The sequence below is a fragment of the Xenopus tropicalis genome, chromosome 1 (assembly GCF_000004195.4).
Source record: "Xenopus tropicalis strain Nigerian chromosome 1, UCB_Xtro_10.0, whole genome shotgun sequence".
In the NCBI taxonomy this organism is placed as follows: Eukaryota; Metazoa; Chordata; class Amphibia; order Anura; family Pipidae; genus Xenopus; species Xenopus tropicalis.
This window is the reverse complement of record NC_030677.2, coordinates 93,241,441-93,256,183: the sequence shown is the minus strand read 5'-3', so window position 1 is coordinate 93,256,183 and position 14,743 is coordinate 93,241,441. Positions and strand designations below refer to the sequence as shown.

Below are 14,743 nucleotides of genomic sequence, written 5' to 3'. Positions count from 1 at the left end.
TCCATTATAAAGCTATTTAAAAATCCCAGTTGTTGATTATATATTGCCTGCCCCAGGCATAGAGGTGGGGCAGACAAAGGCACTCCTCAATTTCCCCCTCCCTCCTCACCATCTAATTGTGAAGCCAGTGCATGGGCATGTGCATCAAGTCCCCCATTCTGTTACATAAACCAGGCACCAACTAAATGGTGCCTGGCTGGTTGCAGTGACTGTGAATTCCAAGAGTCCATCAAGTTCAACCTTAATGCCTGTATATTCCTTGCCTAACTGCTAGTTGATCCAGAGGAAGGCAAAAAAAAGAAATCTGAAAAAACTCCTTCCTGACTCTAAAATGGCAATTGGACCAGTCCTTGGATCAAGTTGTACAAAGAGCTATCTCCCATAACCCTGTATTTCCTCACTTGCTAAAACGCCATCCAACCCTTTCTTGAAGATATCTAATTTATCAGCCAGTATGACTAATTCCACTTCTGTAAAGTGGAAGAATAACACCCTCCTCCCTTGAATCTATGCCCCTTTTAATACAGCTCAAAACCGTTTTTGCCTTGTAGCTGCTGCCTGGTATTGCTTGCTACAGCCAAGTTTATTACCTACAAGGACTCCAAGGTCCTACGTGTTTTTGATTGAATTGCATCTGGCTCTATAGGAAAATCTGGAACCAAATTGGACTTTTCTCATCAAATTCAATTTGTCCACTGTCTCACAGTTGAAGCTTGTTGAATCATACACCTTATGGCCCCGAACTTCTAAGCATAGAATAGTAGGGATTGGAGTATTTGTTTGATTTTGTTTAGGAGGAGTAAGTAATCTGTGGTAAACACACTTTTGGGTACAGAATACCTGGCCATAGCACCTGGCCAGCAAGGTGTTGTACAGCTGGAAACCAAAAGTGCAGGACATTCCCAGAGTAAGATGTTTGTGTCAGGGCTTTGGCACTTCAGGAGATCTAGGGCACAGACCCAGAGCCAGTATACACTACATATACATGAGGTGTGAACACCTTTCCACTTAATGTTTCTTCTGTTTCCAATGTTCAAGGCTTTTATTCTGTTGTGTTTATCATAACCTCTTAGTCTCAAAGGACCCAAATTAAAGCAAAAGTACAACTCAGTAAGTAAGCTAGAAATGCTACTCCATTGGTTTTGTTTTTTTGTACCAGCCCAATGCCAATATAGCCCCTTCATAATTAAGACCTGTGCTTCCAAAGATGCCCCCAGTAGTTCCCATCTACTTTTCTGCTGATTTATAACACATGCCTTGGGTTTCTGTCAGTTACCTGAGCTTAGGGACTTACTTACAATATACATTATGTACAATATAAAATTCATGATGTAATGCTGCTTACAATGCTTTGTGTTACATGGCAGATGCATTCTGCAACAGAATTAATTTAATATCAGCCTTGTAGCAGATGTAATCAAAGCCAGAGGGTGATTTTTTTATGTTTGGGAGGCTAATTAAAGACATTTTCTTCATGGATTCCATTATACTATACCAGGGCCAACTGAATGTATAATACCTCAGTGCAAGTAGCAGGATAAGTGGTTTCATATAATATACCTTATAGAACACTTTGCATGATAAATGTAGTACAGGTATAGGACCCATTATCCAGAATGCTCGGGACCAAGGGTATTCCGGATAAGGGGTCTTTCCGTAATTTGGATCTCCATACCTTAAGTCTACCAAAAAATCAATAAACCATTAATTAAACCCAATAGGATTGTTTTGCATCCAATAAGGATTATTTATATCTTAGTTGGGATCATTTACAAGATACTGGTTTATTACTACAGAGAAAAAGGAAATTAGTTTTAAAATTCTGAATTATTTGATTAAAATGGAGTCTATGGGAGACAGGCTTTCTGTAATTCGGAGCTTTCTGGATAATGGGTTTCCGGATAAGGGATCCTATACCTGTACTAGTTTCATATATAATATTGCAGAACACATGACAAGATAAACACAGTGCCAATTTTATGCATACTAAAACACCTTTTGTTACAAAAGCCGTTTGTGGAAAATTATGGAAATTGCTGAGTCTCCCTGAGAAACTCTCTCCCTGAGGCTGTTGATTAAATAGGAACAGTGGAATGCCTTTTTAAAAAGTAAAAAAAACAAAAATACCAAGTATTTGAAATTAACTCTAGAACAAAGTCAACCCAGGGACCGGTCCATTTGCCTTCTTGGGAGTCTGAAAGTTTTTTTTCCATCTAAGGCAAAATGAAGAGGTTGCAGATGGCTTTTTTCGTCTTCCTATGAATTAACAAGTAGTTAGGCGGGTTTTACTTAGGCAGCAAGGTTGATGGACGTGTGTCTTTTTTCATCTTCATCTACTCTTTACTATGTCATAATAGATACAGCACTACCCAGAACTAATGTAGTAGAAATACAGTGTCATTTCCATGTATGAAACCTCCTTGTAGCAAATTAGTTGGAGTTAGTTTGGGTAAGCTTAGTTGTATCAAGCCTTTCAATAAAATCTGCCTATGGATGTAATACTTTCTGCTAATGTTTTGATGGTTTGAACAGCAGCAGCCCATACTATGGTGAGCATGTGTAGTACCACACTCTAAACAATGCTTTCCAAGATCAGAAGATAGGGATCTGCACTAGTATGGATCATTACTGTTGCTGAACCTCTGAGCAGGTACAGAAAGTTAAAGGAGAACTTTTAACTAGTATTTTATATACTGAACTAACTAAAGCTTCAGCATCTCTATAGTAGTAATGATCCAGACCTTCACAGTTTTCACTGTGAAAATTGTGAAGTCCCCATTTTGGACTTTTAGAAGTGTCACTGACACAAAGCATGCTCATGCTGGGCCACTTCAGTTTATCAAACAGAAAATGAGGCTGGACTATTATATACTGGTGTTAATTGCACTAGTTTCATATACTAATCAACTTTTTATTGTGACATATACATTGTATATATACAGTATTTTGTAAGCCAGTCCCTAAGCTTGGTCACTACAGCCCAAAGAATGCACAGTGAATCAGAAGAAAAGAAGACGGGGAGCTGCTAGGGCATCATCAGAGGCAAAGAGTTTCCCTGCTTAAAGGCTGTGGTGCCTTGAACTGGTACAGAAGCCCAAAACATAATGTGCAACATTTGTGCTCTAACTCTTTAGGTAAGCTTTATTTCTCATTTAAGTATGTAAAATACCTATTTCTAGCCAGGTTTTAATTCTTTTTTATGTTAAGAATTCAGCTTTGAGAGCCAAAAATTTGTTTTTGGATCAAATGTATTTACTATAGAAATATATTATTATAGGTGATCAAAATGAGCCACACTAAACAGCTTGGGACCTGTTTTTGTGTTCCAATCGATAGTTTGGGAATCCTTGCTATATCCTCTACTAAACAATATCCTTCTCTTTTACCTCCTTTCTATCTTTTTCCTGCCCTGTGACACTTAAGAAATTAGGTTACTGTGCACTAAGGAAATACAGGTATTAACCCAGCACACCTTAGTGCAGGGATCCCCAACTTTTTTCACTCGTGAGCCACTCAGATGTATTGGTAAGCCACACAAGCATGATAAGCAAATAAGGAATAGGATTGGCTATTTGGTAGCCCCATGAGGACTGCTAGTCTGCAGAAGGCTCTGCTTGGAGTAAAACTGTGCTTCCAAAACTTTTGTCCAAAGCAGAAATTTAAAAATGGACACTTACTTTAAGGCCACTAGGAGCAACGTTAAACATGTTGCTCATGAGCCAATGGTTGGGGATCACTGCCATAGTGAGTCAAAACTAACTGTTTTAAAAACATAGCAATTATTTTCAAAACAGTGTATAATATCTCTTTATTAACATCCACTTGTGTATTCATTTAATATTTTCTCATCTATGACAGTGTAACCTTTAGTATAATAGGCAAGTGCCTTGTCCTTGGTTACATTTCAGTAATAAAACAATGCTTTAATAGACTAGATTAATGTAACATTATTAGTTTGTCAGTATTTATGGTCAGTACAGAAATAGAGGAGAATCAATGCAGTGGTTTAAGAGTTCTGCATCCTCCATTCATCCGTTAAAGTGACAGATTTTCTCATTAAACCTTTTAAGTCAATGACACAGTGTTAAACGTTAACCCCATAAGCACTCAACTGCAGTAAAAGTTTCATATTGGTCATATAGGGAAGACTTAATGTCCCTATGGAGGGGGTCTGAAGGTCTCTGATCGGATTCATCATGTTAAAATATTAATGCAGAACAGCTTCATTCCACTAATTGGTGGTTAATTGGTTAAGAGGCAGCTCTGCGGCTGGTGGCAGTTTAATGACAGATTTAACCCCTGATCCTATTAAGACCAAAGCAGCTCAGACTGCAAGATGCTGTGTCAGCTTCTGCTGTGGTAGCGGTGGTAATGTGGAGTCAAAGTGATGGTAAAAGACTGGAGGCAACATGAATGAATCACCAATGTACACTACAAAAGTATATGTACACTACAGAATAAAAAGTTTCACTTGAAAAGATTATATTTAAATTTAATTTAAACAAGTCAGAACAACATTTGAATATAAATAGCCTTGGCATAATAAAAGAAACAGATTTTAATATATAGATATATATATATATATTTATATATTGTATATGTTTCAACAGGATCAGCATACTCATATTAAAAAGTGTGACATTTATTAAATTACATATTGTCAATGTTAAAGGAAAAGTAACACTAAAATTTTTTAAGTGTAAAAGCTATTCTACCCTGCACCAATAACTGCCCTATCCTGCAAACCCCTTAGTATTTTAAATGCTTTAAAAGAAAATACCTGTTAAAACTTGGCTTCCTGTTAATTGAACTAAGGTGATACAGGGAATGAAGGAGCAGCAATCACTATGCGACTCGATTGATCGAGTCTAGCCTTCCTTCTGTATAGGAAGGAGTCATGCTAGACTCTGTATAGGAAGGAGTCAGGCTAGACTCGATCAATCGATCGTCGCATAGTTGATGCCTGCTCCTTCCTTAGCTGTATCTCCTTAGTTCAATTGACAGGAAGCCACAGGAAGCCAAGTTTTAGCAGGTATTTTCTTTTAAAGCATTCAAAATACTAAGGGGTTTGCAGGATAGGGCAGTTTTTGGTGCAGGGTAGAATAGCTTTTTCACTTAAAACATTTTTGTGTTACTTTTCCTTTAAAGACAAGAGTTCCTCTCCATATATAGAGGTCCTCTGCATAGACAGATGCATAGAAAACTCAGATGTTTTAAACATAATACCTTTACAATGAAGCATTATTCTAAGGATTAAGGAGCCATGTTTTAATCAAAGGGAATAGCTTTAAAATAAGTTTTAACTGTGTGTAAAATCTAAAGTGTGTATATGTCCAACACCTCTTAAAAAACAATGCCTGTTAAAATTCGGAATTCAGAAGGAAGCTGATAAAGAATAATTGGAATTCAGAAGGAAGCTGATAATAAAGAATAAGGCTAATGAGAAATTTGCTTTGGTTAATTTATGCAAGTTCATAAAAATAACATTTCAGTCTCAAGTTACCTATTTTTAAGAAGGAATACAGACAAAATTTTCTTCCCCTAAACGACACTGAAATGCTGCTCTTTTAAATACCATTTCACAGCTCTTACATAAAAATAACTTTTACAGAAGAATAATTATTCTGTTGTTCAGTTGTTTTGAAGAACAAAAATGTGCTCATTGCACTAAACTGAAACAGTAAAAACATTGAATCGTGTAGTAATAAAATCTTTATGAATTTAAGTTCTGAGCTAAATATTAGTGAATATGAAAGTATCAAATGCACTTATAGTTTCTCAAGAGATCTGTATATGTTTTAATGTCTGTGTGCTAGACTGTGCAGTAGTACACTCCTATCTGACAGTACTAGAGTGTTTGGAAGTTCATGTGAGCCCTCATGTGGTGTGTATTAGCTGTTGCTCCTTAGATCTAATAAAAAGCAGAATCCATACTCCATGGCTTGTTTTGACAATCCTAAGTATTAACTCGTGCGGCTCCGGCCAAACCGAGTTTCATATAAAGGAGTCACATTGGCTGGTGTCTTTCCACCTTTCATGTTCTATTTCCTTCTTCTTAGCTTCTAAATGCAAGACTGTATCAGCTGTCACATAAGCGCACACTTTTCCTCCGCCACTCTTCTGGCCTCAGTATATGTGCCTTGAGCTCGTACCTTAAAGGCATCAATATCAAATTCTGGCAACATGGACAGAAAGGAGCCCTCTTCCTCCTCCTCCTCATCTTCTTGCACCATTTTGGCCAGATCCTCAGGAAGTTCCACTTCTCCTCCCACCATCTGCAACTGGGCATCATCCTTTTCACTCTGCAAAACAGATAAACCAAATACGGGAAAAGGAAGGGGGGGATGTTTGCTTTAAACAGCAGTAATCTAAAATGAGAGGCCAGGCCTTTTATTTCTGGGCCATTGTTAATACAAGTCAGAAGCTGTTTTACCTAATCCCCAAACAGATAACAGGTTCTTATGGCACTTTCGATCATCAATGTGTCAGTAAGTTTACAAAAGCAATTTTTGATACTTACCTTAACCTGTATTGCTCTATCCTTCTTCATAAAAAAAATCTGCTAAGTATCTACCATTTTATTTCTATGGGGCTATGATATTGTGAAAACTTGCATTTCTCTTCATTGTATATCATTTCCAGAGTACTTTCCATTTTTATATCATTTTTAGTTGTGATTGTTTACAGTAGAGAAGTGGTATTCAGCTATATTGGAAAGGTTTAAGTTTGGGGGATTTTTTATTTTCCCCTAAAATCATCCATCAGGTTTAACTTAGATAACATTTTTACCATTTGCAAACATTTATGCTTTAATAATCATTAATCCAGATTGTCAATTTAATACATTGTAAATAACAGATCAAAGTGCAATATTACCTCCCACACACCCAGTTTTATTCATCAGAAGTCAATTTGCAGCAATTCAAACTTTGCAGACCATGGCACTCTGGCTGTCTGTTTTTGAAGACAGGAGTGACTGGCTTGTAGGGCCTTACAATAAAGGCCATCCCGTAAGACCTTGAAAGGGTTAAGTTCAGGTCACTGTGCAAACTACAGTTCTCTGGTTTCCTGTTTCTGTCCCAAATAGGTTTTGCATAGAATAGAAGTATTCACTGAATCGTTGACCTGCTGCATGATGAAATTTACCCCAGACAAGCAAACTTCTAGGTGATGCCAAATTTTGAATGCTAGCTAAGTAGCCTGCATTGTCAAAAATGCAGCTATATCCAGGGCTGTATTTACATATATACACCCAAGGGCATGTGCCTAGAGAAGCAGTGTTAGATAGATGGCCTTCAGGTACCAATATTAAAAAAAAAAAAAAAATTACTTACTGCCCATCGCCATACACTTGCTTTAAATTTGCCTGAGAGGGATTGGGGGGAACCCAGCTATTTTGCAATCAGTGCATTCACTTGCTGAGGGTGGGCAGATGGAGGTCTGATTTCTGGAGCTGCACCAGACAGAAATACATCTCTGGGTATATCCTAATTGCTCAAAATTTACACAGTAAACAAAATGTTATATACAGTAAGGGGTTATACCAGCCTCCTAGCTTTTTGTAATATTGAAAGCCAGTTGGATTAGTGCAACTATCCAGCCACATGTGTGGGCCAAAAACTGCAATACTTGCTAATCAAATACATTAAATATTTTTTATTACTGCCAGTAACCAAGGCAAATTTTTTTGAGTTTACCCTTTGACAGAACATAAAAATCTGGTTTCTTAATTATACCTGTTCCAGAAATGTCCAGCTCGGTGTAATCAATCTTTCTAAACTATTACAAATACATATAAATACTCAATCATATAACTTGTTGCTAAACTCAGTACCTTTGGAAAGTAGGTGTACACATTCCCTTCATTAATAATGATCAGTCTCTGATGCCAAGACCAGTTTATCAGATCCCTACGTATCCTTATGTATGCTTTACAAATAAATAGAATAGATGGTCGCAGGATCTTTTTGGAGTTCTTCTAAGATCACAATATTTGTGATCGTATTTTTTGTATATATCCTTATGTATGCCAGTTCAATCTGCTCTGTGTACTTCAACAGATATAATGCTATACAATGCTAGTTGCTTTTTATGCCTTTAATTTTATAACAACCATGGTCTGTATCATTGAGCATTGTTGGAGCAGGTGCAACAAAGATGCAATATATATATATATATATATATATATATATATATATATATATATATATATATATGTATAAATATGCAAGGGGGGCAAATAATTTTATAGTGAGAGCTGTGTTCTACAATTCTCTTAGTGAAGCATTTGTACTAGGTTGGATCACTTTATAAAAAGTGAAAAAATACAGGGCTGATTAAATGAATCCTTAGTACAATGTTAATCCAGGTTGATAAATGTCTTTTTTCATCCTGATCTACTATTTTATTAAAGCATAAGTTAAGTAAAGAATCAGTAAGCAAACACAATACATTTTTATCATTTGTGACAGAAATGTGGATTACTTATGGTTTAATCACTCCAAATAAATTACTGTTATTTTTTGTATTGATATGGAATAGAGGACATTTTACAACACATTTTTGTGTCAGAGTTTATAATCGCATATTTTCTGTAACAACCTTTTTGGCTATATAAGACAAAATCCAGCAATACAAACTCAATGCTTGTGCTAGAGCATGTGTCACATTGGACTCTCTTTCCACAGGATGTGCCTTCGCTAAGTGGAAGTCACTTATGGAGTGTGTTGTATAACTACACAACCCACTGCCAAGTACAAAGTGTGAATTAAAGGAATAGATGGACCCCAGAAGCTCTTGCAAAACAACTTAACTGTTTATTTGTCCAAGACAAATGATGCAAATGCACGGTTAACAATACTCACGTTCCTAGGAGGTACAGCAATTACTCAGCAGTACAAATGATGATATAGTAGATCAAGCATAAGAGTATGGTGTCCCCTGTTTTATCCGAGCTCAGCAGAGTGTGGTCTGGGTAAAGACAGCTAAACAGCTAGCAAAAAGATTGGGAGTCCACTGGCTTATCCCACCTTGGGTAAGTGTGGACAGGGTAAAGACTAACCTAATGTCAAAACGGTGTCCTTACACTAAGGCAACATCCTGTAGGAGACTACTCTCCTTTTTTGGATGAAGCTGAAAAGCTGCTCTTTCTAGCTAAATGCTGTCTCACTCACTTTCCTAGAAAGTGCTATGAAAGAGTTAACCTATGATTTCTATACCCTGTTCATGGGGTCCCTGCTCTGGCTTTACTGGGCCCTGTTGATACCAGGTTCAGTGTAACTTCCACCTGAGTCAACAGATGCAGGCAAAAGAGAAAGATCCACCCCTTTGCTAAACACTGAGTGTGAAAGGGAGTGGTCTACCTGTGAACCAATAATGCACAAGATGTTAAATAGCAAAATAGATACATAAATCCTCCCCTAGTAACAAGGAGAAAAAGGAAGTGTAGGGTTTAAAGCCATAGGGGCATATTAACCTATTATTCCCTACATAATTAAAACATTAAACTCAATAGGATTGTTTTGTAACCAATATGGATTCATGCAACTTATTTGGGCGTACAAGGCACTGTTTTATTAGCACTGAGAAAAAGGAATTCGTTTTTATAAATTAGAATTATTTGCATAAAATTGGCTCTATGGAAAAATGCTTTCCTGTAATTCTGAGCTTTCTGAATAACAGGTTTCCAGATAAGGGACCCCAAACCCACAATGATATGATGGCATTTTAAAGATGGCCAAAGAAAGATTTTTTGTTACCTTTGTGTTGGGGGGGGGGATTATTCAATTAATCGGTCTAACAACCCAAATTACACTTATGACCTACTTTAGCAAGTAGGCTGAATAAGAGGATCTCAAAGGAAATAGAAGAGAGGAGCTGTCTGTCCACTGATGTATGCTTCCCAAACAAATGGAATCTAATGGAATCACACAATGGTCTGTCAAAACAGCTTTTGTAGAAAAGCTCTAGCAATACAGCTAAATTCAGTGGAACTCCCTAACTACATTACCTTGTGTTGTCTGTAGGGATAAAAAGCAGATACAAGTAAGTAATCTCCTGATTGCTCCAAATACTTTGCTGTTTTACATTTTAGCTTTGCATGAAATATTCCCACCGAGTATTGCTATTCTGAAGCAATATATTAAATAATTGTTTTTGTACCTAAATACTCCTCTATTCTTACCTGTGGAAGTCTGTATTTGTCCCTCATGTGCATTCTGACAGCTGCTCGCTCTGCTTTCTTATGTGCAAAGGCATGATCCCGTTCTATTCTGTAAATACACAAGTAGTAGTACTACACACTAGTAGTAGCTTTATGACAGTACAACACTGATAATTTTGCAATATCCAGTGGCTGTAAACTCTATTTATAGTGGGAAAAATAGAAGTTTCCATATGATTGGGAGAATTGTGACAGTTTCACAAGTTTGCATGTTCAAAAAAAGGTTTAAAAAAAAAAAAGTTACAAAATTCACCATTTTTCCTGCATTTCATGGTTTTACCCAAAGTTCCAGTGAAATTGCACTCACTGAAAACCAATTAAAAAAAATAGCAAGTTGCGATTTTGCTGTGATTAAAACCAAAATCCTGAAATATTTTTGAAAAAATAAAAGGTTTTAAGCAGCAAGCTTTTTAATGCTTGGAAAAAATAAAATGCAATCAGGGATATTATGGTGCCCTGATGGCACAGCAATTGGGTTTAAATACAAAACCTAAAAGCTAAAATTATTTTAATTAAAATTATAGCATCACTTCTGTTACTAAACACAGCTGGTAGTATAGAAATAAAAATAGTAACTTTTTTTTTTAAGTTGGGGGTAACCTTAATTGCATATGTCTTGCATAAAAAGGGCATTGACTCAAGGGATGAAAACATAATTTTGCCTCTTTATAGGTCCCTGGTATGGCCTCACCTTGAGTATGCAGTGCAGTTTTGGGCTCCAGTCCTTAAGAAGGATATTAATGAGCTGGAGAGAGTGCAGAGACGTGCAACTAAACTGGTAAAGGGGGTGGAAGATTTAAACTATGAAGTTAGACTGTCAAGCTGGGGATTGTTCTTTCTGGACATGATTACTCTGTACAAATACATTAGAGGGTATAATAGGCAGATAGTGGAATGTTCTTTTTTTCCCATAAAAACAATCAGCGCACCAGTGGCCACCCCTCTAGATTAGAGGAACAAAACTTTCATTTGAAGCAGCGTAGGTGAGGGCAGCGAGGTTGTGGAATGCCCATCCATGTGATGGAGAATCGGGTACTTTTTAAAAAACTATTTCTTACTGGTGAGGAGGGAGCAGGAACTTAACTGTGGCCTCAAGGGGACATGATACAGTGTAATGTGGGTTCAAAAATAAAAAAGCTGCAGTGGGTAGAGGGCAGGTGAGTTTGGATGAATTGAAACAGGCAGCAGCTAAAAAATGAGAGTAGAGAAAGACAGAAAGAAATATGCATTAATTATATAGATAAAGGAGAAAGAGAGGAGAGAGAATATGGGAATTGAGGAAAAGTAAAACATGGGGTAGACGAAAGCACATAAATCAAGGTAAAGGAAGAAAACACATAAGCTGAAGTAAAAATAGCTAGAGTTGAAAAGGATAGAAAATACAGTAAGAAAAAAAACAAAGTGCAAGACACAGAAGAGTAGAGGAAGGGAAGGTTGTTGGTCCAAGTGAAAGGTGAGATATCTAATTAAACACAATGCAAAGTACTTACTTCTCTTCCACTAGTTGTCTCTGATACTCCTCAAACTCTTCCCGTGTCATTCCCTTGGACTCTGCTGTCTCCTTTCCATCTGGATTTTCCTTCACCTCTGCTTCGCCCCCAAGATTATTCCCTAAATTCTTCATTGATGATCCCATCATCGCTTTTAACATGAATGCCATATTTGCTTGCCACCCTCTCTGTAGTAAATCTCCCCTTTTTAAATGTTATGAACACTAAGCTAAGTCAGACAAATTACTAAAAATGACCAATTACAGCTACTTTTAAGACAAACCACAGTAGTTTAAACTTTCTTTAAACACATTAAGTTCACACACTGTATCTCTGAGACCCTTCTTTCATGCTCACTGTCCTTCCTTTGTTGCCTAAACAAGGTGAGTGTGTCCTGAAAAGACAGCCTAAACCAGATTAATGTATTAAGGGTAGGAGAGGTGGAGACACCTGCTACTTAGCTAAAATACAAGATCTACAAACAGATAAGGCAAACATGCTCTATTACTAGTATGTGTGTTTGCTGCATTGCAACAAAAATCTAGCAAATTTGCATATGTATTATGCTTATTTGCAGCATTTTTTCATTATATTGGCCTCAAACAAAGCACTTCTCAGGTGCAAATATATTTATTTTCTTCTTTTTTCTTTTGCATTGGCTTGCCTTCTATTCTAGTGATACAATTTATTGCTGGTTCTGCTGTGTGTGCACATGCCTACAGCATACAGTAATGTAAAAAAGTATTTACACTAAGGGGCTGATTTACTAAGACACGAATTCCGACCGAATTGGAAAAATTCCGATTGGAAAACGAACATTTTCTTTACGTCCTACAGGCAGCACCAAACGAAGGGTTAATTGTCTGATCCAATCTGGTAGGACAGGAGAAATAGCACAACCAATTAAAATAAACCATAAATTATAAATTCCCCATAGCTCCCCCTTGTTCCCCAGTGTTTTTTTGTCCTATCTAGGTAAGCCAGGAATCCTGGAAGCCTGGAAGGCTGAAGATCCAGACTCTGAGGAGTCTGAAGGCCGCTGGCTGACCGCTTGAGAGCGGGTTAGTCAAGGGGAATAAAGTACCCTAGGCTCAGAAAGGTACCTCGAACTCTTGCGGGCGCTGCTCTGCAGGAGCGACTCATGGCGTGGAGGAGCCGCAGTCATTCTGCCTTTCTGCCGCAGCGTTCCTCCTGAGCTGCAAGGGGAGAGAGGGGCGCGATGCTGATGACGTCATCAGGCATGCGACCGATACACACGCGTGTCAGGAAGCAAGGAACTCGGTTTTATCTGTAGGATGGCTGTTTGCATAGCGATCTTAAGGTATTTAAACCCTTTCTTCACAGTTTCATGTTGCCTCTGTAGCTCTGCTTGCTGGTACGCTGCTAGGCTGTATTTCACTCTGTTGGCTGCTAAGGTATGTGCCTGTAGCTTGCCTCTCCTCCCTGGGAAAAATCCGTTATTGGGGAATTGGTATTTATACTGGTTTTTTTCTCTTGCAGATGGATAAGTCTGGCAAGAGAAAAAGAAAATCAAGGCATTTAATGTGTTCTGGATGTAATCAATTATTGCCGGATAACTGGGATGGCAACAAATGTTCTTCATGTTTACAGTCCCCTGTTTCTGAGCCCCATGGGAATGATACTAACCAATTTATTAACTGGTTTAAATCGGTCATGTTAAAAGCTATGGATGATTATAGGGCTTCTCCTGTTCCTTCATTGCACCAAGATTCTTTAAATAAAGATTCTGATTCTGATGCGGGGTCATCAGGTGAAGTTTTATCCAGCTCCTCCTGCTCTGAGCCTCATACATCTCAAAAAGAAGATTTTTTTCTTTTTCCTGTTGAGAAAATGCCTAGACTAATTAAAGAAGTCTGTAAGGTTATTTCACCAAAGGAATCCACTCAAACAAGTTCAAGTGCCCAAGACTTCCCCTTTTTTAGTCAGAAAAAGGCTTTAAATTTTCCTGTACATCCTTCAGTAAAAAACCTAATAGAACAGGAGTGGAAAAATCCGGGAAAGAAACCGGAATCATCTAAGCGTTTTAAGCTCATGTTTCCCTTTGAGAATAAGGATATTGAAGAATGGGAAAATCCACCTAAGGTTGATACCCCAGTAGCAAGATTGTCTAAGAGGACAACTATTCCTGTGGAAGAGGCGGCTATAAAGGATCAGATGGATCGTAGAGCAGAATGTGCCCTACGCAGATCATATATTTCTGGTGCCTTAGTCTGTAAACCTTCCTTGGCAGCAGTGTCGGTCTCCAGATCATTGAAACACTGGATAAATACCCTAGAGGAAGATATAGATTCGGGAATCTCAAGAGATGTTCTCCTGGATATGCTATATCCTATAAAACTGGCAGTAGACTTTTTATGTGATGTTTCAGTGGATACCCTAAAGTTAGGGGCCAGGACTATGGCCTTGTCCACAGCTGGCAGAAGAGCATTATGGCTTAAAGCTTGGGCAGCAGATTCAGCTAGTAAAAACAGCCTGATCTCCATGCCTTTTGAGCCTGGGAAGCTTTTTGGCTCAGCCCTAGATAAATTGATAGAGAATTTATCAACTGGAAAGGATAAAGTTTTGCCTCAAGAGAGACAAAAGCCTCATTATAAGTCTACTTTTCGTCCATCCTCTAGAAGAAACTCTCCTAAGTCTAATACCTCTAGAAGAAACTTCAGAGAAGGAAACAGATTTTCTTACAGAAATTTCAGATCTAGAAACTTCAGATCTCAGCCATCCAGAGATTCAAATCAAAAGAAAGATTCTTCTTCAAAAAAGGCAGAATTCTGACGCCAGAAGTCAGGAAGAAGTGGGAGCAAGGTTAACCCAATTTCTTCCAGAATGGGAAAGAACTACGTCAGATACTTGGGTGCTAAGCATCATAAAGTCAGGTTACTTCATAAAATTCCAAGAGAAACCAATTCCCAAGTTCTGCATAAACCTAAAGAAATCAAATACCCAAAAACAACAGGTTATAGAAGAAGCTGTTATGGATTTTGTGAGAATGGGAGTCCTGGAGCCAGTCCCA

At 37.8% G+C, this 14,743-nt stretch overlaps 1 protein-coding gene across 1 annotated transcript; it reads right to left on the bottom strand.

Moving 5' to 3' along the window:
- Positions 1-5,125: 5,125 nt before the first annotated feature.
- On the bottom strand, positions 5,126-12,063 carry LOC100494570 (complexin-4-like). The gene is made up of 3 exons (XM_002941389.4): positions 11,713-12,063; positions 10,184-10,271; positions 5,126-6,302 (listed from the first exon to the last, which is right to left on the bottom strand). Exons 1-3 carry the CDS (start codon positions 11,880-11,882, stop codon positions 6,087-6,089), a joined length of 474 nt encoding a protein of 157 aa, XP_002941435.1. The 5' UTR covers positions 11,883-12,063; the 3' UTR covers positions 5,126-6,086.
- Between the last annotated feature and the right edge of the window lie 2,680 nt (positions 12,064-14,743).